The 21,138-nt window shown below is 42.0% G+C and overlaps 1 protein-coding gene across 1 annotated transcript; it reads left to right on the plus strand.

The window, feature by feature from the left end:
• Positions 1-11,680: 11,680 nt before the first annotated feature.
• On the plus strand, positions 11,681-15,028 carry LOC130246077 (extracellular calcium-sensing receptor-like). The gene is given in 7 exon segments (XM_056478938.1): positions 11,681-11,760; positions 11,762-11,980; positions 12,136-12,424; positions 12,514-13,269; positions 13,523-13,750; positions 13,886-14,009; positions 14,118-15,028. Coding segments are annotated over 7 exon segments (2,529 nt in total). The 5' UTR covers positions 11,681-11,758.
• Positions 15,029-21,138: the final 6,110 nt, after the last annotated feature.

Genomic DNA, 21,138 nt, shown 5'->3' on the forward strand with positions numbered 1-21,138 from the left:
GGTGCTCCACCGGCATGATAATCTTAATATTATTTTGTAGTGTGTGCTGTGCCGCAGTTTTCATTTGCGCACGTTTAAGATTTGAGGTAATATCATTGCCATGATGGTCAAAGAAATTGAAACGTTCTTTTCACCCCAACGCAATTTAATAGGGCACAATAAAGGCTAAAGAACTTAACTCTTATATTTGCTTTTTGCAGCCTATGGCTATACTTCTCACCCTTTATCTTTTCTAAAACATACAGTATAGTGTAAAAGCATGTTTATTACTAAGAAAACTAAAACAAAAATATATTTTATTGAACACATCCCATCACATAAGGTACACATACAGAAGCGTCTATTTAGTATTGTAAAAAGGCAAAGCTGAAAATCAGTGGTTAAAGCACCACCCAGCGGTCAAAAGCTGCTGGTGCATCAACTAACGCCACGATATGAACGGCGGCAACGGGAACAAATTGAAGTAGTGACATCTTTACATGAAAAAAACAGGTACATTCTGAAAGAGTTACATTTTGCCGAGAGTTAAGTTCTCAAAATTAAACTTCTCCCTTCTATCACTGCACTGTGGTTATCAGTCACACAAAGCCACAGTTGTTTTGAAGCAAGGCTATATGAGGTTAAGCACACAAATAAAAGTTCATATATTTAAAACAGGACTATTGAACTATTACTATTAACGCATAAAACAAAGTTAAAAGACATAATTCCTTCAACATAAAGGTTTCTGTGACACCACATTATGTCACATAATGCATTGGTAATAGTGATGTCTCTATGAATAATCATGATGGGTATTACCACTTTGTAAGTAATGAATGTAGAAGGAAAACTCACTGAGTGAGCGGATATTATATTATAATTTGTCTCTCAAATGACCAGCCTGACCACTGTACAGGCACAGATGGCTCTGTAATCGGCGAGTTTGTTTATCTGGGGTTAAGTGAGTATAACCCAATTGCATAGGTTCAGTGGTGGTATTCAGGGACTGAATGCGGGTGACTGAAAAGGTACTGAATGGGGTGGGGGGTGGGGGTTGTTAGTTGAAGGTGGGCAACATATCTAAAAGGGGGAGTGTGTGCGCGACGTATCCGAAAGGCAGGAGGGGAATTCAGTGGGTTCATGTATCTGAAAATCATGGGGGTTACAGTTGAGAGAGGTGCACCTGCCCCCCCTCCCCTTCAGATATGTTGCCTACCTTCAACCCATATCTCAAAGGCCATGGGGGAGTGCGCAACGTATCTGAAGAGCTGGGAGAGGGGGGTGCACATATCTGAAGATCGGGGAGGGGCTTGGGGGTGTTGTGCGATGTACCAGAAGAGCAATGAGGGATGTGGTGGAGAGGGGTGCGCAACATATCTGAAGAGTGGGGAGAGGGTTACACGAAATATCTGAAGAGCGGGGAGGGATGCGGTGCAGAGGTTCATTTATTTGTGTGGAGAGATTATCATTCATTTGTGGGCATCCGGGAGTCTCTATGCATATGCGGGAGACTCCCGGAACTTCTGGGAGACTTGGGATATCTGCAAAGGCAATGCAACTGGTATCACTGGAATATAAAATATGCTGTTGGTCAAAGAGTCATTCATTCATTTTCTTTTCGGCTCAGTCCCTTTATTAATCCAGGGTCGCCACAGCGGAATGATCCAGCACATGTTTTACGCAGCGGATGCCCTTCCAGCCGCAACCCATCACTGGGAAGCATCCACACACAGTCATTCACACATACACACTACGGACAATTTAGCCTACCTAATTCACCTATACCACGTTTTTGGGCTTGTGGGGGAAACCGGAGGAAACCCATGCGAACACAGGGGAGAACATGCAAACTCCACATAGAAACGCCAACTGACCTAGCCGAGGCTCGAACCAGTGACCTTCTTGCTGTGAGGCGACGCTAATAGGGAACTTACAGGAGTGTTGGTATTGTTTTGTCTTTCAGGAGGTGGAGTTAAAACAGAGGAGTTGCTAGCAAGTGCTGTAGAAAGGAGCTGTTGCGTGGCTTTTACCAGTTCCTTACCAGTTGTTAGATGATTAAGCTGCTGTTGGTGGGAGTTCCTGTAAAACTCGCAAGTCAAGGAATCCATTTGCATTCTTTGTCTGGTAAACATCAAAAATGTCAAAATCAAGAGGCAAATAAAAAAAAAACATAAACAATATTAGGTTGAGGTCAGGGCAGACAGCAAAACAATGATTTAAATGAGGGGGGTATAAATAATTTAGTTGATGGAAACAGGTGTACCAGTGATCAGTCACAGGCATTAAGGATTATGGGGGATTGAGTCCAAGCCAGGCTCATTCTTAAAACGTAGCTCTTTATACATTTCTGGAGACTGCAAAATACGTCCTTGGAGGCATGTTTTTTTTTTTTTGCAGTTTTTTGTGTTCGCGAAACCATGAGAGGCCGCTGTGTACGCTTTTTGAGATCTCAAATTTCTCTCTCGAGAGTGCCATTCGTACCTGCTGTTCTTGTGTAAATCCACCAGAGGCCGCTGTTGACTGACTGTTTGACTGACTGACTGACCAATCGACTGACCTGCCCTCCTCCTTCCTTAAACTCAGCCAATTTTATTGTTTGACCAGCCCACCCACTTTCCTAAACCTAACCAACAATTTTCAAAAGCAATTCAGAAAAAGAAAAGCCCTCGTCTGATTTTACCACGTTATTTACTTGTTTATTTATTTTTTGCATTCAGTTTTTGTCTTACCTGCTTTCTGGAACTGTTCTTCATCAGACTCGAACTCTGTCGTCATGGTCAACTCTTCTCTTGGTCTCAAGGCCGCCAACATACATGGCAAGCTAACCGGACAAACTGGTTACAGCGGGAAAGCTGTTCATACGGATCATAGGCGATCAGCAGGTAAGTGCAAAAAGTAATGACATCATAACGCCCCGTAGCGTTCGTTTAAAAAATGAAATGCAGCCATACATACCTCTGGCTACATAATTTGCGGTCTCCAGTAACGTATATAGGACTACATTTTCAGAATGAGCCTATGTTGAAATAAGCCCAACTAAACTCGAGCAATGGCTACCTCTGGAGGTGTCAGGAAGAGAGAACAGGTGTTTGATTTACACTACTCGGAGAACAGATCATGCAGGATTCAAATGAAAACTTTATTAGATCTTCAGCATATGGCATACAGCATGTGTTTTTATGTGCCAGATATGGTTGTCACAATATTTATAAAACTAATGTATTTTAATTTATTGTATAGAATGCAACTGCCTCCTTGATACAACACAACTGTTTTTAAATATGAAGTGCTTCTTCTTAACCTTCACTTTTAGTTAATTTAGTTTTGCTTTATGAGGGATGGAGCTGAACTGCAGGTGTTATGAAGCGGACAGGAGACAGAGGTAAGGAAACGTTAGGGTGTTTATTAAATGACAACAAGGAGCACATGAAGGATAGCCAGGAGGATCAGGAATGATGTTGGGGTCTTTTCCTCCGTGGCTGGGTAACAGGAATACACGAGGATGGACAGCACACACCAGATACAGCTGACAGAGGATGACACAGACTTGGAAGGACTGGAAGACAGGACGATTCGGGAGGACCAGGAAGACTAGGAGGAATACAAAGAGAACAGGTAAGTAAATCGTTTGTTTTAGCTGAGGATGACTACGCTGAGTGGTCGCTCAGTTGTCCGCTTTCGTCGAGACGAGCCCGGACAATGAGCGACTGGAGTGCTGTGCTTTTATCTGGTGCTCGTGAATGTGATGCAGCTGTGTGCTCATTAGAAGTCAGGTGATGGTGATCTTCGTGAGTGGGGGTCGTGAGAGCCTGACCAATCCATGACAGTACCCCCCTCCCCAGGGCCCGCTCCTGAGGGCCGACACCTCCGACGCCGTGGTGGTCTCCCTCTGCCTCTAGGCGCTGGGAACTCAGGGTGGCTCTCATGAAACTCCACCATGAGACTAGGATCGAGAATATCAGCTCTGGGAACCCATGTCCTTTCTTCGGGGCCGTACCCTTCCCAGTCCACCAGGTACTCCAACTGGCCACCACGACGTCGGGAACGCAAGATCTCCTTCACTGCGTAGACGGCTCCTTCTTCTAGGAGCAGTGGAGGAGGGGGTTCCTCTTCGTGGTCAGGCTCTGTGGAGGGAAGAACAGGATCGTGATAGGGTTTCAGGAGTGATACGTGGAATGTAGGGTGAATACGGTAGTGAGAGGGTAATTGTAGTTTGTAGGTGACGGGGTTAACCTGTTCCACGATGGTGAAGGGACCAACAAATCGGGGACTTAACTTGCGAGAGGGCAGTCGCATGCGTATGTCCCGGGTGGATAGCCACACCTTTTGTCCGGGTGTGTATCTGGGTTCTTCAGACCTTCTCCTATCGGCGGTTACCTTGCTTCGACGGACTGCCCTCTGCAGATGTTGATGAGCCTCGTCCCAGACTCTCTCGCTCTCCCGGAACCAGTGATCCACTGCGGGGACATCAGATGGTTCGCCATCCCAGGGAAAGAGCGGTGGTTGGAAGCCCAGGACGCACTGGAATGGCGTGAGTCCGGTGGAGGGTTGCCGCAGTGAATTTTGGGCATATTCTGCCCAGCCCAAATACTGGCTCCAGGAGTTCTGGTGACCACTGCAGAAGGTCCTCAGGAACCGTCCCACCTCCTGAATCTTCCTCTCTGTCTGCCCGTTGGTTTGGGGATGATATCCAGAAGAGAGGCTGACGGCCACACCTAGGAGCTTGAAGAAGGCTTTCCATAGACGTGAGATGAACTGTGGACCTCTGTCCGACACAATATCTTCTGGAATACCAAATGACCTGAAGACTTGATTAAAGATATTGTCGGCAGTTTCAAAGGCTGTGGGAAGACCTTTCAGAGGGATTAGTTTGACAAACTTTGAGAATCTATCTACTATGACTAGAATACAGGTATTACCTTCTGACGAAGGGAGGTCAGTGATAAAGTCCACTCCTAGGTGTGACCAGGGACGGTTCGGAATCGGCAAGGGATGGAGCTTTCCAGCGGGTAGATGACGTGGGCTCTTGGATTGGGCACAGTCCTTACAGCCCTGAACATATTGCCTCACATCCCTTGCCATGTTTGGCCACCAGAATCGTTGGGATACTAGCGAGAGAGTATTGTTGATCCCTGGATGTCCAGTGCCTAGCGAGGTATGTAAGGAGTGGATCAGATCTACCCGGTGTTCAGGTGGTATGAACTGCCGATGAGGAGGGCATCCCGGCGGAGCAGGGGCTTCCGGAGTGGCAACGACTGGAGGAGCGTTCCAGGTGATCGGACAAATGGAGATGTGTTCGGGAAGAATCTTCGTTGGGAGTTCTTCATGATCGTGATGCTCGTGTAAACGAGAGAGAGCGTCTGCTCTTAGATTCTTGGGTCCTGGACGATAGGAAATGGAGAAATCAAAACGTGAGAAGAAAAGTGACCATCTGGCTTGACGTGGACATAGTCTCTTGGCCTCTTTGATGTATTGGAGGTTTTTGTGATCTGTGATCACCTGGAACGGATGTTTGGCTCCCTCCAACCAGTGACGCCACTCCTCCAAGGCTAGCTTGATTGCTAGAAGCTCCCTGTCTCCTATGCTGTAATTCTGCTCCGCCGGGCTCAACTTCCGAGAGAAATAGGCACAGGGATGCAGTCGGGGCGGTGTATCATGATGTTGAGATAATACTGCCCCGACGCCGGTGGTGGATGCGTCCACTTCCACCACGAAAGGAAGATTTGGGTCAGGATGAGTCAGGAGTGGGGCCCTTGTGAACTCCTTCTTAAGAAGGCGGAAGGCTGCGGCTGCTTCTTTGGTCCACTCCAGTCCTTTGGGTTTACCCTTGAGGAGATTAGTGAGAGGTGATGTAATCCTGCTGTAGTCCTTGATAAACCGTCTATAAAAGTTAGCAAACCCAAGAAACCTCTGGAGCTCCTTAATGGAAGTGGGTTCTGACCAGGATAGAACAGCCTCAATTTTCTTCCCATCCATACGTATACCGGTTTGGTCAATGATGTATCCCAAGAAATGAATCGACTTCTGGTGGAATGAGCATTTCTCCGCTTTGAGGTAGAGGTGATGTTCTCTCAATGTGTGTAGGACCTCCGCAACGTGTTGGCGATGTTCGGCCTCACTCCGGGAGTAAATGAGGATGTCATCTATGTACACTATTACACAGTGGTGAAGAAACTCCCGGAGGACTTCATGAATGAAGTTTTGGAATACGGAGGGGGCGTTGACCAGACCGTAAGGCATGACCTCATATTCATAGTGGCCAGTAGGGGTCACGAATGCTGTCTTCCATTGGTCCCCCTCACGTATTCTTATCAGATTATACGCGCTGCGGAGGTCCAATTTAGTGAAGACTTTAGCTTCTCGGAGCTGTTCCAAAGCGGCTGGTACCAGAGGAAGGGGATATCGGTATTTTACTGTACCGTTATTTAGGACCCTGTAGTCGATGCATGGACGCAGCCCTCCGTCCTTCTTGGCCACAAAGAAGAAGCTTGAGGCGGCTGGTGATTTTGAGTGACGTATGTACCCCTGACTCAGAGCTTCCCTTATGTAATCTTCCATTGCCTGATTCTCTGGAAGCGAGAGCGGGTAGATCCTACCTCTTGGCAACTGGGCATCTGGAACTAGGTCGATCGCGCAGTCCCATGGCCGATGCGGCGGTAGCTGGGAAGCTCTCTTGGGGCAGAAGACATCATGAAAGGAGCTGTACTCCTTAGGAATGTGGATAGACTGCTTCTCAGGAGGGCTCTCGACCGATGTTGCAAACAAAGAAATGGGGTTCCGACCTTGAAGAGGGAGATTTGGAAAACAGGCAGGTGTACATCCAGATCCCCATTTCTTTATCTCTCCTGTGCCCCAAGAGATGATGGGATCGTGCTTCACCAGCCACGGGCGCCCTAGAATGATGTCCATATTTGCACCCTCCAGAACCAGAAATTGAATCCTCTCTTGATGTAACAACCCCACTTGAAGAAGGATGTCTTCGCATTGTCGATGGATACGGGTCGAAGATCGAGTGCACTGGGTTATCGGTTGTATCTGGTATATATGCGAGGACGCCTCAGTACGGAGGTGGAGTTGACGACAGAGGGATTGGGAGATGAAGTTCCCTGCTGACCCGGAGTCGATGAGGGCTGTGACAAGGAGAGAAATAGAGGCAGTAGTTATTTGTACGGTGGTAGTAAGTGGTTTACATTGTTCAATATTCGTACTGAATACACTCACTGAAGTCCGAATGGGACGAAGGGGACACTCCATACGGGTGTGTCCACTGACACCGCAGTATAGACACAGACCCCGGGTCAGCCTCCTCTGTCGTTCCGCTGATGTCAGTCTTCCAGACTCTATTATCATGGGTTCTGGTTCTGGAGAGGCTGTTGACTCAGGCGATTGGAGGAGTGCAGACGAGGGGGGTGATGGTGTCCTGTTGATAGGAACGGAGACGATCGGAACATCGGAGAGAATGTTGGATGAATCTCTCCAGACCCATTGTATCATCTAATGTGGCCAGTTGGATTCGGAGAGTGGGTTCCAAGCCGAGCCGGTACGTGGTCAACAACGATCTCTCATTCCATCCACTTGCAGCTGCTAGAGTGCGAAACCGGAGAGCATATTCCTGTGTAGATAGAGTACCTTGCTTTAGATGATACAGCTGCTCTCCAGCGGCTACTTCCCCATCAGAACGTCCAAACACCTCTTTGAAATACTCCGTGAAGGTAGTGATGGAATTCATGACCGGCCCGGCTTGGTTCCAGATCGTCTCAGCCCATTTAAGTGCAGGTCCAGAGAGTAGAGATACGATGTAGGCGATCTTCGACTTATCTGTGGGATATAGAGAAGGTTGCATTTCGAATATGAGGGAACATTGTAACAGAAAACCATTGCACTCCCCCGCTCCGCCTGAGTAGGGCGCTGGTCGGGCCATGGGACTGGAAGGAAGGGCCGAAGAAGAAACTGTGGAGGCGGAAGTGCTCGGTGCTGGTGGTGCGTTGGAAAGTGGAGCTGGTGGCTGTAGAATCCGCTTCAACTGGTCCACCAGCTCTTGAAGGTGATCGGGGGTGCTCATGTTGTCGTCGTTAAGGGTCCGGGCTTCTGTTATGAAGCGGACAGGAGACAGAGGTAAGGAAACGTTAGGGTGTTTATTAAATGACAACAAGGAGCACATGAAGGATAGCCAGGAGGATCAGGAATGATGTTGGGGTCTTTTCCTCCGTGGCTGGGTAACAGGAATACACGAGGATGGACAGCACACACCAGATACAGCTGACAGAGGATGACACAGACTTGGAAGGACTGGAAGACAGGACGATTCGGGAGGACCAGGAAGACTAGGAGGAATACAAAGAGAACAGGTAAGTAAATCGTTTGTTTTAGCTGAGGATGACTACGCTGAGTGGTCGCTCAGTTGTCCGCTTTCGTCGAGACGAGCCCGGACAATGAGCGACTGGAGTGCTGTGCTTTTATCTGGTGCTCGTGAATGTGATGCAGCTGTGTGCTCATTAGAAGTCAGGTGATGGTGATCTTCGTGAGTGGGGGTCGTGAGAGCCTGACCAATCCATGACAGCAGGAAGGTGGTTCTCCAAGAACAGGGTTGAGCACTCCTGGGTTAGAGAATGGTTCGGCATTGGGCCCTTTCTAGCTTAGAGTTAAAAATTAAGAAATAAAAACGGCTTCTAATCTGTGTTCAGTTAGATTTTAGGCATTGGGCTTCAGATTTTTCTTAATTTTGTTTTAATGTCACAAATGATAGCATACTAATTCTTAGTGAGCTGTAAGCTAACAGACACATGTTGATGAATGTTTTGAAACCAGCAAACATTGCAGCATTTCTGTGAACAACTAATAAAATAAAAATAAACATTATAGCCCAGAGGACTACACAAAATTATATTTTCGCTATATAGTTTCTTTTTCCATTTCTTTTAATTGGCAAATTAATGCACATATGCATTTAAAAACAGAACTGGGGTATTCTGCTTCACCTTCCTCCTGTAACAATTTAACACAATGATGAATGCAAAAGAACTATGATTTTTGTTAGATGATGGATAACATTAAGGTTGTTAAAATGGCATGGGAAATGCACTAATGATTTAATTCGTCACAAGGCTAAAATTTAATTGTGACCATTATAACAAGTAGGCTGAATATACCTTACATTAGTATAATGTAACAACCAATTATGTAAAAAAACACTATTAATAATGCAATCATTGTTATTTTATTTATATTTTAGTTTTACATAAGCAGTGTTACCTATTTAAAATGTGGTTGACATGTATGTGCATGATAGAGGACATTGGCTTCAGCAAAGGCTAAAAACAGAATGATTCATGACTGCCCCAACCAAGTAATGTTCATCATGTGCAAAACAACTTCACCACATACTGTGCAAGTTGCAACAGCTCATGTGATCTCTTTCCTAATAATGCAGAATCTGTATAATAACATGGTGTTACTCCAGAATCACTTTATAACTTTAGTTGAGTGTTTGAAATAAATATTTATGTACGATGATTCTGCAGCCTGAAGGATAAGCATTTAATTAAGCTTTGTTAGTAAGTACGTAGTAAATATAGACATGAAGGCTTTTGCTTTAAAGAGTTAACTGCTATATTATGAGCACAAAGTATAGAGAAATGTTACCGGATGCTAAAGCATCCTGTGATTGGGTGGGGGTGATGGAGAGTGACAAGATGTATGAGCTGTGTGTACATGCTCTGAAACATCTGCCTTAAAAGGTGAACAGTTAAGAGAAGATACACAGATACTAGAAAGAGGAATATCTGGTTGTTGAATGGTTAACCTCTCAACACAACACCATATTAGTCAAATAGGGTTGGGTTTAGATAGTGTGTGAGAGAAAGTATAAAAAGCATGAAAGACAGTGTCATGAGAGGGGCTGATACATTAGTACATCTCTCCTGCGCAGAAATTGTACTCTCTAACTTCTTGCATTCGAAATAAAACTTGTTAATTTTCAATTCAGATCTCCGTCAATTTTTGAACATGCAATGGACCATTTGAGTCCAACAAGCCGCATTTATTAGTACCATGAATAAGTGAATGCAGTTAAATCTTCTGTTTATTCAGCAGCCAACCTCTATGGCAGGGGTGCCCTGCTCAGTTTAGTTCCAACTCTGCTCCAATACACTACCCTGTAGGTTTAAAACAAGCCTGAAGGAATTAATTAGTTTGATCAGGTGTTTTTAATTAGGGTTGGAACTAAACTGTGCAGAGCTGCGTCTCTCCAGGAACTGTGTTTGACGCCTGTCCTTTATAAGGATTTTTTGTGTCCCTCTTGGTATTTTGAGTTTCTGTGAGAGAGCGCCCTCTGGCCTTAAATATGACAAATCCTCAGTTGTTTTTACATTCTTGTCTAATTCCTCTGTTAACCTCTATAGGGTATATGCGGAAGTATGCTAAGGGACTTTCAATTTGACAGTAACCTGGGTTAAGCGTTTCTGGTGAACTGTATACCAGTACAAAATCGGTGCATTTAAGGTCTGTTTTCTTTAAAAATCAGCGATCTCCACTGGGTGAGTGATATCCGATAAAGGGGACAAGAAGCACTGCATTAAATTACATTTTTCCCTGCCATGTCTTTAATATATGAACATTTATTTTACCCCAGTATGTTCAATGGAGCTTCTGCGCTAGCCTGCCGATCCTGATAGACGCGTGCAAGTCAAAGGCTTTTTGTCCCGTTTTATGTTTGAGCAACTAAATGAATGCCAAAGTCTATTTATCTGATTGTATATATTATATTAATTTCAGATATATATTAAGGGGCGGACTGGGAAAGCATTTTCCACCAGGCCAAAGTTACAGGTAGTTAGGCAACATGTAATGCGATCTAGAAAGTGTGGGGCGGGGGGGGTGGGAGGGGGTGGTTGTGGCACAGCAGGCCAGATTCAAGGTGGCAGGCCAGATTGACCGCCAGGCCACATCTGATTCGATCTAGAAAGTGAATAGCGGGGTGGGGGTTGGGGGACGGAAGGCGCGGTAGGCCAGACTTACGGTGGCAGGCCATATTGACCACCAGGCTACCGGGAAATGTCCCGCTGCTCCATATGGCCAGTCGGCCATATATATATTCCTTCGGCTTGGTCCCTTATTTATCAGGGGTCACCACAGTACAATGGACCGCCAACTTATCCAGCATATGTTTTACACAGTTGATGCATTGGACCACAAGGGTTCAGCTTTATGCAACTTTTTATACAAAAAAAAAAACACTTGTTGAATTCTGTGAAGCGGCAGTGTGGTGACACAGTCTCCTCACAGCAAGAATTTCTCTGGTTTGAGCCTCGGCTGGGACAGTTGCCATTTCTGTGTGGAGTTTGCATGTTCTTCCCATGTTTACGTGGGTTTCCTCCGGTTGCTCCAGTTTCCCCCACAGTCTAACTGCTGGATAAGTTGGCGGTTCATACCACTTTGGTGACCCCTGATTAATAAAGGGACTAAGCCAATAAGAAAATGAATAAATGAATTCTGTGAACTGTATGTAGACATCTTAAATTAAAAGTAAATTTCCACCCATATGTATTTATTTTCAAAAGGGGCGAAACTGACATATTCTTATAATTAATATATTTCAGCTGATTAAAGTTTAAATATTAGATCATGACATGTTTTTTTTAACTCTTTTCCATTCTGCTAGACATGACTCTTATCCTACCCAATGAGATCACTAATTATGTCAAAATCACTCATCCATATTAATTATATCTATAAATGTGCACATCTTGTATGAGATTATTTGTATTTGCCAGTGCAAATGAGCTCAGTCTGAGATGTTTCTTTTTTACACAGTCCTGCTTTTCCATCTTCTTCATACAAAGGTGGAAAACTCTCTTTGCAGAATAATGGGAGATTCCAATTACCCACTGTTTTCAAAGAATGGAGATGTTAGCATTGGAGGAATTTTTGCTATCCATAGAAAAGAAATATTACCTTCATTTGAGTTCATGCAAAAGCCTCAGCCTCTGTCATGCTCCAGGTTTGTTACATTGAACAGTTTTGGAAATATTAGACGTGATGTTTTTTTGTATTAACTGATTTGACAACTGATGAATATATAATAACAAACTTAACTTTTCACTGCATGCCTATTTTTTCACAATGGTGCAATTTACAGATTTGCTGTTTCCACAGTGTAAACCTGAGAGATTTTCGGCTGGCGCAAACTATGATCTTTGCCATTGAGGAAATTAATAGAAGTGAAAGTTTGCTCCCAAATGTTTCTATTGGCTACAAGATTTATGATACATGTGGTTCAAGACTGTCCACCATGACTGCAATTATGGGACTGATGAATGGTCAGGAGTTTTCAACAGAGGATAGATGCAATGGACAGTCACGATTGCATGCTATCATAGGAGAATCAGAGTCATCTGCCACAATAGTTTTGTCCAGAACAACAGGACCTTTTCAGATTCCAGTGGTAAATAGAAGTAACACTAAATGATGGACATCGGAATGCTAATGACTGTTTCAAGTTCATGCTAATTTTATGTTTCTTTTTTGTCGCAGATAAGTCATTCCGCATCATGTGAATGTCTCAGTAATAGGAAAGATTATCCTTCATTCTTCAGGACTATTTCTAGTGATTACCACATGAGCAGAGCACTTGTCTATGTAGTTAAGCATTTAGACTGGTCTTGGGTTGGTGCTGTAAACAGTGACAATGATTATGGAAACAATGGGATGGCCATATTTCTGAAAGCAGCCCATGAGGAGAGAATTTGTGTGGAATACTCTGTTAAATTCTATCGAACAGAGCCAGAAAAGCTAAAAAAAGTGGTTGATACTATAAAAAAAGGCACTGCTAAAGTAATTGTGGCATTTGTTTCATTTGTGGAGATGGGCTTACTTATTGACCAATTAAGTATTCAGAACATTACAGGCATCCAAATGATCGGTGTAGAACCATGGATAACTGCAAATACATACATCACTTCAAACAGTTTTCGTGCAATGGGAGGTTCGCTGGGGTTTGCAACAAAATATATATATATTGAAGGGTTTTCTGAATATGTTATGAAACCATTCTGGAATACAGCTTTTCCATGCTCAGAGAGTGACAGGAATCATTCTCATTACAAATTAATTTGCAGTAGGTATGAGGATCTCCTTGCTCTGAAAAATGACAATAAAGATGTGAATGAACACAGATATTCAAGCAATGTCTACAAAGCAGTTCATGCAGTAGCTCATTCATTGCATGGCCTACTTAACTGCAATGAACAACAAGGGTGTGAGAAAGGACTGACAATACAACCACAGCAGGTAATTAAAAAGGAAATAAAAAATTAAATGTATATATATATATATATATATATATATATATATATATATATATATATATATATATATATATATATATGTGTGTGTATATATATGTATATGTGTGTATATATATTATATATATATATATATATATATATATATATATATATATATATATATATATATATATATATATATATATACACTTCAGTAAGGCTTTGAAAAAATATTAATTACACAAGTCTATCTCTAGGTGGTCAAGGCTTTGAAAAATATAAATTTCACAATAAAGTCAGGGGATAGTGTATGGTTTGACAACACTGGCAGCGTAGTAGCCCTATATGAAGTTGTGAACTGGCAGAAGGACTCAGATGGATCATTTCAGTTCAAATCAGTGGGTTACTATGATGCTAAGATGCCTCCATACAAGAATTTAAAGCTTAACACTGAAAACATAGTCTGGGCTGGAGGACAACTGGAGGTAATTCACAATAACATTGGATACACACTTCATTAGTCGATGTCAGTTTATCTATTTACTAACATGAACAAACAATGAACAATACATTTATTGCATAATTTATTACTGCATATAACACTGGATTTTTCTTTGTAGAAACCAAGGTCTGTGTGCAGTGAGAGCTGTGCTCCAGGCTCCAGAAAGGCTGCACAGAAAGGAAGACCTGTCTGCTGTTATGACTGTATCCCATGTGCAGAAGGAGAAATCAGTAATGAGACAGGTTGCTCTTTTTGTTTTCTTTATTTACTTGTAAGGATAAGATTTCTCATCAAAGGAGTTCATAAATGTCTTTTTGGTCTCTAACTAGTGATCACAACTTCCTTTCCAGATTCAATAAACTGCAAGCAGTGTCCAGGGGAATACTGGTCTAACACTGAGAGAAATAGATGTGTTATAAAGGCTGTAGAGTTTCTGTCATTCACAGAAGTTATGGGTATAGTGTTAGTCATTTTCTCACTCTTTGGAGCAGGATTAACTATGCTCGTTGCTGTTCTGTTTTACAGCAAGAAGGACAGTCCCATTGTAAAAGCCAACAACTCAGAGCTGAGCTTCCTGCTACTTTTCTCACTGACTCTGTGCTTTCTCTGTTCTCTAACATTCATTGGTCAGCCAACTAAATGGTCCTGTATGTTGCGTCACACAGCTTTTGGGATCACTTTTGTCCTGTGTATTTCATGTGTTTTAGGGAAAACAATAGTGGTGTTAATGGCCTTCAAGGCTACACTCCCAGGAAGTAATGTGATGAAATGGTTTGGTCCTGTACAACAACGACTCAGTGTTTTTGCTTTTACAGTTATACAGGTACTTATATGTGTGCTTTGGCTATCAATATCTCCCCCATTTCCATACAAAAACATGAAATATTATAAGGAAAAGATCATTCTTGAGTGCAGTCTGGGTAGTACTATAGGTTTCTGGGCTGTGCTTGGTTATATTGGTCTCCTGGCTGCCCTGTGCTTTCTTCTAGCTTTTCTAGCTCGTAAGTTGCCTGATAACTTTAATGAAGCCAAATTCATCACTTTCAGTATGCTCATATTTTGTGCTGTATGGATCACATTTATCCCAGCTTATGTCAGTTCTCCCGGAAAATTTACTGTAGCTGTCGAGATTTTTGCCATTTTATCCTCAAGCTTTGGTTTATTAGTTAGCATATTTGCACCTAAATGTTTTATTATCCTCCTTAAGCCTGAACAAAATACAAAGCAACATGTGATGGGAAAAACAACCAGCAGTCTTTAGCACTCAAGCTGTAATCAGGAATTCAAACAACATTGACTATATTAAATTTTTTCCCCACAAAAAAAATGTAAGTGGGTCTCAGTTTTATGACATTTTCCTATGACACTTGGCCTAACCTAAAACAGGCCATGAGCTTTTTTTTTCTCCTCAAAAAAGTTAGCTTTATGACACTTTCATATGACTTCCTTAGCAGCCTTAAAACAGGTAATGAGCTTAAGAGACATAATCTTAAACTCACTTGGGAGTAAATTTCACAAACTAAGAAAAGCTCAAATAAGAAACCATTACTTAAAGCCCAGCTGGGATATACACCATCTTAAAATGAATAACATCATGTGGCTACATTGTTCTAATCAACAAAGAAAATGAATACAATTTGTTGTAACTCATTGCTAAATTAATAACTTTTTTTTTAATTTTTCATTTTTGTCTTAGAAATAAAAAGGAAAAGAAGCCCACTGAAACAGTATTTTGGATTTACACATTTCAATCATGTACATTAGTTTCACATGAATCAAATGTTACACAGTTGCACAAACAAAAAATATTTTTATAAAAACATAATTATAAATATTTGTGCTAATAAGTATGTGTCCTATTTAAGTAGTGTCGATATTTCATATGGTTTCCTGTAAGGATGACTAGGTTTTATCACTTTTACTCATCACTTTACCGAGCACATAAAGAAACTGAACAAATTATACCTTGGTAATAGTAATGTGCATAGACTTATGCTTATTGCTTGGCCATCATCAGGCTAAAAAATGTTTTATTTATATTTAACATTTTTAATTTACCTGTTTATTCTCATGCAATGCCAGATGAGAATGATGGTTTTAGCAATGTCAACAAAACCGGACTAAACAAACAAGCAAAAAACTATTTTCAATATTGTGGTGTTGTGTATCAATAGAAAAGAAGCCAGGATAACTCAAAAAAAAAGAATCATTATATCCATATATGAATCCAAATGTACTCAGTCTCGTCTGGTGTTGCCGTGTCTGTTATGTCATGTGAGTTCCCAGTAGGTGTGTTCGACTTCATGCAGCGCTGCGCAGACCGATTGAAAACTTAAAGTAATGCATGCTGGTTAGAAATCTTGTCCGGCTTGATGCTGTGCTGATGCCACGTGACTGTCACATGTGGCATTAAAGTACCGCGACAGTGCTCCGAGACGAGACGATTGATTCAGCCGGTGCAGCATCTGAAGAGCAGGAGCTGCGATGACAACACCGATATAACACGATTGGCTGAGTTCACTGCATGACAACAACAAGGTTTATTATTGGACAACTTCCGTCTCACAAATTTCAAAACAATTAACTTTTTATGCCATCTCTATCTTGTACACATCATGTTTATCAAAAGACTATACATATTTTATTGCAGTAATCATCTTTTGTTTAATAATTAGTTTATAATGACTAGATTGTTTGCATAGGTTTATTCTTCCTTTTTTTTATCCAGACTACTGTATTCCCCGCTAGAAATTGTACATACCCAGAACGTTCTCAGAACGTCCCCACTGGTGTTAAGGACATCACATGGTAACGTCCCCAGTATGTTCTAAGAAGGTCATGATGTTGAATACTTTAAAGGGTTAGGGGACGTTATCTAGGGTACCTCTGCAGAACTTTCAGGACCTTCTTGGAACGTTTAGGGGACCATATTTTATTTAGAAATTTGATGTTGCCAGAACATTTTCAAAACGTCCCCACTAGTGTTAAGGACATCACATGGTAAAGTTCCCAGGACGTCCTGAGAAGGTCATGATGTTGAGTTCTTTAAAGGCTTAGGGGACGTTATTTCGGGGACCATTGCAGAACTTTCAGAACGTTCACGGAATGTTTAGAGGACCATATTTTATTTGGAAATTTGATGTTCCCAGAACGTCTCCGCTGGTGCACATAGCATTCCGTGGTACATAGCATAATGTTTTCAAGACCTTTGGGGGACCAACCTAGAATGTAATTTTTGGTCACATTTAGGTATTTCTTTCATATTTACAGAATATTTTCAGAACCTTTAGTAACACTACAGGGAACTTTATGAGATCAATAAGCACTTCTTCCACAGTGGGCAAGCACTGTGTTTTCACACTTAATATATTGAAAGATTAAAATATAAAGCTGGAATTCATCATTCATTTACATTGTGAACAAAAACAGATTATAAAATAATATTAAATGTGGCCATGCATAGGAAAGGTGGGCGAGAAGCAGAGAAAGCTCAATCAATTCAATTCAAACAGGCTTTATTGTCTTGAAAACTTTCATAGTAGTATCACCATTTGTCAAAATGATGGTAAACAGTAACAGCATAACATTTTATATTAATTATATACAAGGCGTGTGTGTCTGTGCATGTATTAGTCACTGTCTCCATCTTCAGGTGCCCAAGTTGTTCTCTTCTGCCTGAAAAAAATAAATAATATTTACCAATCACTTTAAATTACTTTTTATAGGCTTTTAATTACACTTAGGTGTATACAGGGTATAAAGTTTATTAACTCTTTAGAATCGTGGTCAGCAACCTGTCGATTGAGATATTAGATCATTATCACTGTCTGGGTAGATTCCAAAAACAGCAAAATAAGTACAAAAATGCAATACATGTATCCAGTTTTTTTAGGCTAATGTATTTTTCAGTTATTTTCAGCAGCTTCTAAGACAGTGACAAAGAAAAAAGAAAATGTTGATTTTAGTCGAACATCAGTTTTTCACAGAACCCTGTTCATTAAGCCCTTCTTGTGATCCCAATGCTCTAAATAGCAAGTGAACATCTAAAATTGTCTTTATTTGTACACTTCTGTGGGAAGTACCATTTCTCCTCTGTTGCTTTAAAATTACACTTTATCGTAGGGGTCACCAACCTTTTTGCAACTGAGAGCTACTTCTTGGGTACCAATTAATGTAAAGGGCTACCAGTTTGCTACACACTTCTCAAATAACAAATTAGCTTAATTTACTTTTAATTATGTTATTATTAATAATTAATGTTATTCATATATGTAAAGACACTGATCATGTTAATGATTTCTCACAATAGTTGTCAACAATGATTTAACAAGGTAGGATAAATATCAATATGCAACACTTTATTTCTATAAATCTCTGCAAGTATACATTTTCAAATGATCACTTCTACAATATTTTCATTAGCCACTAACAATTATTAACAAATCATGCACCATACGTAGTACCATGTTTGTACATATTTCAATTGTGTAACATAAATCAACTTTCAGATTTTACTGAAATTACGACCAAATCTACAGCATTTTTAACATAGCCAACATTCTTCTAACCACTGTAATGTATCTGCCCCGAGTTTGACATTGGAGAAAGTGGAGAATACATCTGTTCTTTGTCTGTAAGCTAGTGAAGGGAAGTTCGAATCAATTTACTAACTCGGACCTTTGAGTCTCGTTCATCGAGATTAACAAATATTTTTTCGAGTCATTGAATTTGTTTGATTTGCCAAAATAACATTTGAATGTTACGAGATGCTTCTAAAGACATCTACAACTAGGCCAAACATTAATCACACTACAAACAAGTCATAAAACGCTACTATACTAAGAAAAAGAAAATAATCCTTCATTGTTAACCTGTTTTGTCTATGATTCACTCTGGTCACCTCATCTGTGGTTTCACTTTTGAGTCTTTCGTTCACCAGACAGACAGTTCTATATAAACTTAACCATTGCATAATGTGAGCCGAAAACACCTATGATTAGTTCACCTTTTGAGTCTTTGGGTTTATGAGTCATTTGTTCAGATGACTCAAAACCAAGGACTCAAGAGATAAACGGATCAAATCTTTTTCTAGCTCTAACGTAACATGCAAATGATTGGCTTCTGCTTTTACATGATGAAAGTATGACTCAAACCCGCCCGAATGAATGAATCATTCTCTGAAATGACTCATCATTCTCGAGTCACATTAAAGATTCATTCAAAAAGAAGTAATGGTAAATGGCGCTATGGTGAACTATTTTAGAGTGAATTATTTAGAGTTTAGAGAATTGTTTAGAATTTAGAGAATTATTTAGAGACTAGATGGCGGCACGTTCAGATCGCGAGGCTCAGCGTCTCTCCAATTTCTGCAATTTTGCAGTATTTTTCCTGCTCATTTCAGGTCTGTTTGTTCAGAACAGTGTCTTTACATTGTACACCCGACAGGACATCTTGGATATTAGTTTGTGCATTCCGGACAGTTTTATTAGCAATCTTCGACTCATCCCTGAGATCATCAGAACACCAGGGCCTGAGAGCCCTACCCGGCCGGGCAAAAGTGCTTGAAGGCGGCGCAGAGAACGTAAACAAAGACGGGGGAAGCGCGGCGGGCTAAGAGCTAAACTAAAGCTAACACCACACCGGCTCTCTTTACCCAGCATCTTTCTCGCCAATGTACGGTCACTGGTGAACAAAATGGATGAGATTCAACTGCGCATCAACCACAGCAAAAGATTATGGAACTGTAATGTCATGATTTTCACAGAAACATGGCTAAACAGTGGAATACCAGACAACGCTGTATCGCTAACGGAGCATCAAACATTTCGAGCAGACAGAACGGCGGATGACTCCGGTAAGACCAGAGGCGGAGGATTATGCATTTATATTAACAAAGCTTGGTGCACAAACTCTGTTGTCGTTGAGAGACATTGCTCTGTTAACCTGGAATTTCTAATGGTTAAATGTAGACCGTTTTATCTGCCACGGGAGTTCACCTCCACCATAACAACTGCTGCCTATATTCCTCCCGATGCTGATGCCAAGCTTGCTATGAATGAACTTCATGCAGCCATAAGCAAACAACAGACTGCTCACCCGGAGGCTGCTTTTATTGTTGCTGGGGATTTTAATCACTCAAACTTAAAGACAGTGCTCCCCAAATACCATCAAAACATTTTCTGCCACACAAGGGGAAACAAAACTTTAGACCAAGTTTACACAAACATGGGTGAAGCATACGCTGTGACCCCCCTCCCCCACTTGGGTCAATTAGATCACCTTTCTTTGTTCCTGACCCCCAAGTACTCACCCCTCATTAACCGTGTGAAGCCATCAGTAAGGACCTCAAAAGTGTGGCCAGCGGGGGTGGACTCCACACTCCAGGACAGGTTTGAACCCACAGACTGGAGTATGTTTGCTTCCCAGGCCACATGTGGCTCTCACACAGACATTGGTAGTTACACTTCCTCTGTTCTGGAATATATCAACACCACCATAGACAGTGTTACAACCCAGAAACAGATCACCACATACCCAAATCAAAAGCCATGGATGAACAAGGAGGTGCGCCTCCATGCCTTCAGATCAGGGGATGCACAGGCCTACAGCACTTCCAGGGCTAATCTGAAGAGGGCCATCAAAAAGGCCAAGCACTGTTACAAGCTAAAGCTAGAGGAGCACTTTTCCAACTCTGATCCTCGGTGCATGTGGTAGGGCATCCAGGCCATCAGCAACTACAAACCCAGCCAGTCCTCACCCACAGCCACAAATGTCTCCTTTCTGAACGAGCTAAATGCTCTTGAACTTTTATGCTCGCTTTGAAAGAGACAATACAGAACCCTACACCAGGAACACTTCCTCAACCGACCACTCACCTATCACACTCACTTCCTCAGAAGTCTACACCGCACTGAGTCGGATCAATGTGTGTAAGGCTGCTGGACCAGACGGTATCCCTCGGCGCGTCCTCAAAGCATGTGCAGAACAGCTCGCTGGGGTATTCACAGACATTTTCAACCTGTCGCTTAACCTAGCAACTGTGCCAACATGCTTTAAAACCACCTCTATTGTGCCGGTGCCCAAACACTCCAGCCCAACATGCCTGAATGACTACCACCCTGTAGCACTCACACCCATCATCATGAAGTGCTTCGAGCGGTTGGTCCTGGCACATCTGAAAGACTCTCTGCCATCCACACTGGACCCACATCAGTTTGCCTACCGTGGCAACAGGAGCACAGAAGATGCCGTCTCCATAGCACTGCACTCTGTACTCACTCACCTGGACAATAAAAACACTTATGCACGAATGCTGTTTGTTGACTTCAGCTCAGCATTCAACACTGTCATACTCTCTAAGCTAATGATCAA

Source organism: Danio aesculapii, chromosome 18 (assembly GCF_903798145.1).
Source record: "Danio aesculapii chromosome 18, fDanAes4.1, whole genome shotgun sequence".
In the NCBI taxonomy this organism is placed as follows: Eukaryota; Metazoa; Chordata; class Actinopteri; order Cypriniformes; family Danionidae; genus Danio; species Danio aesculapii.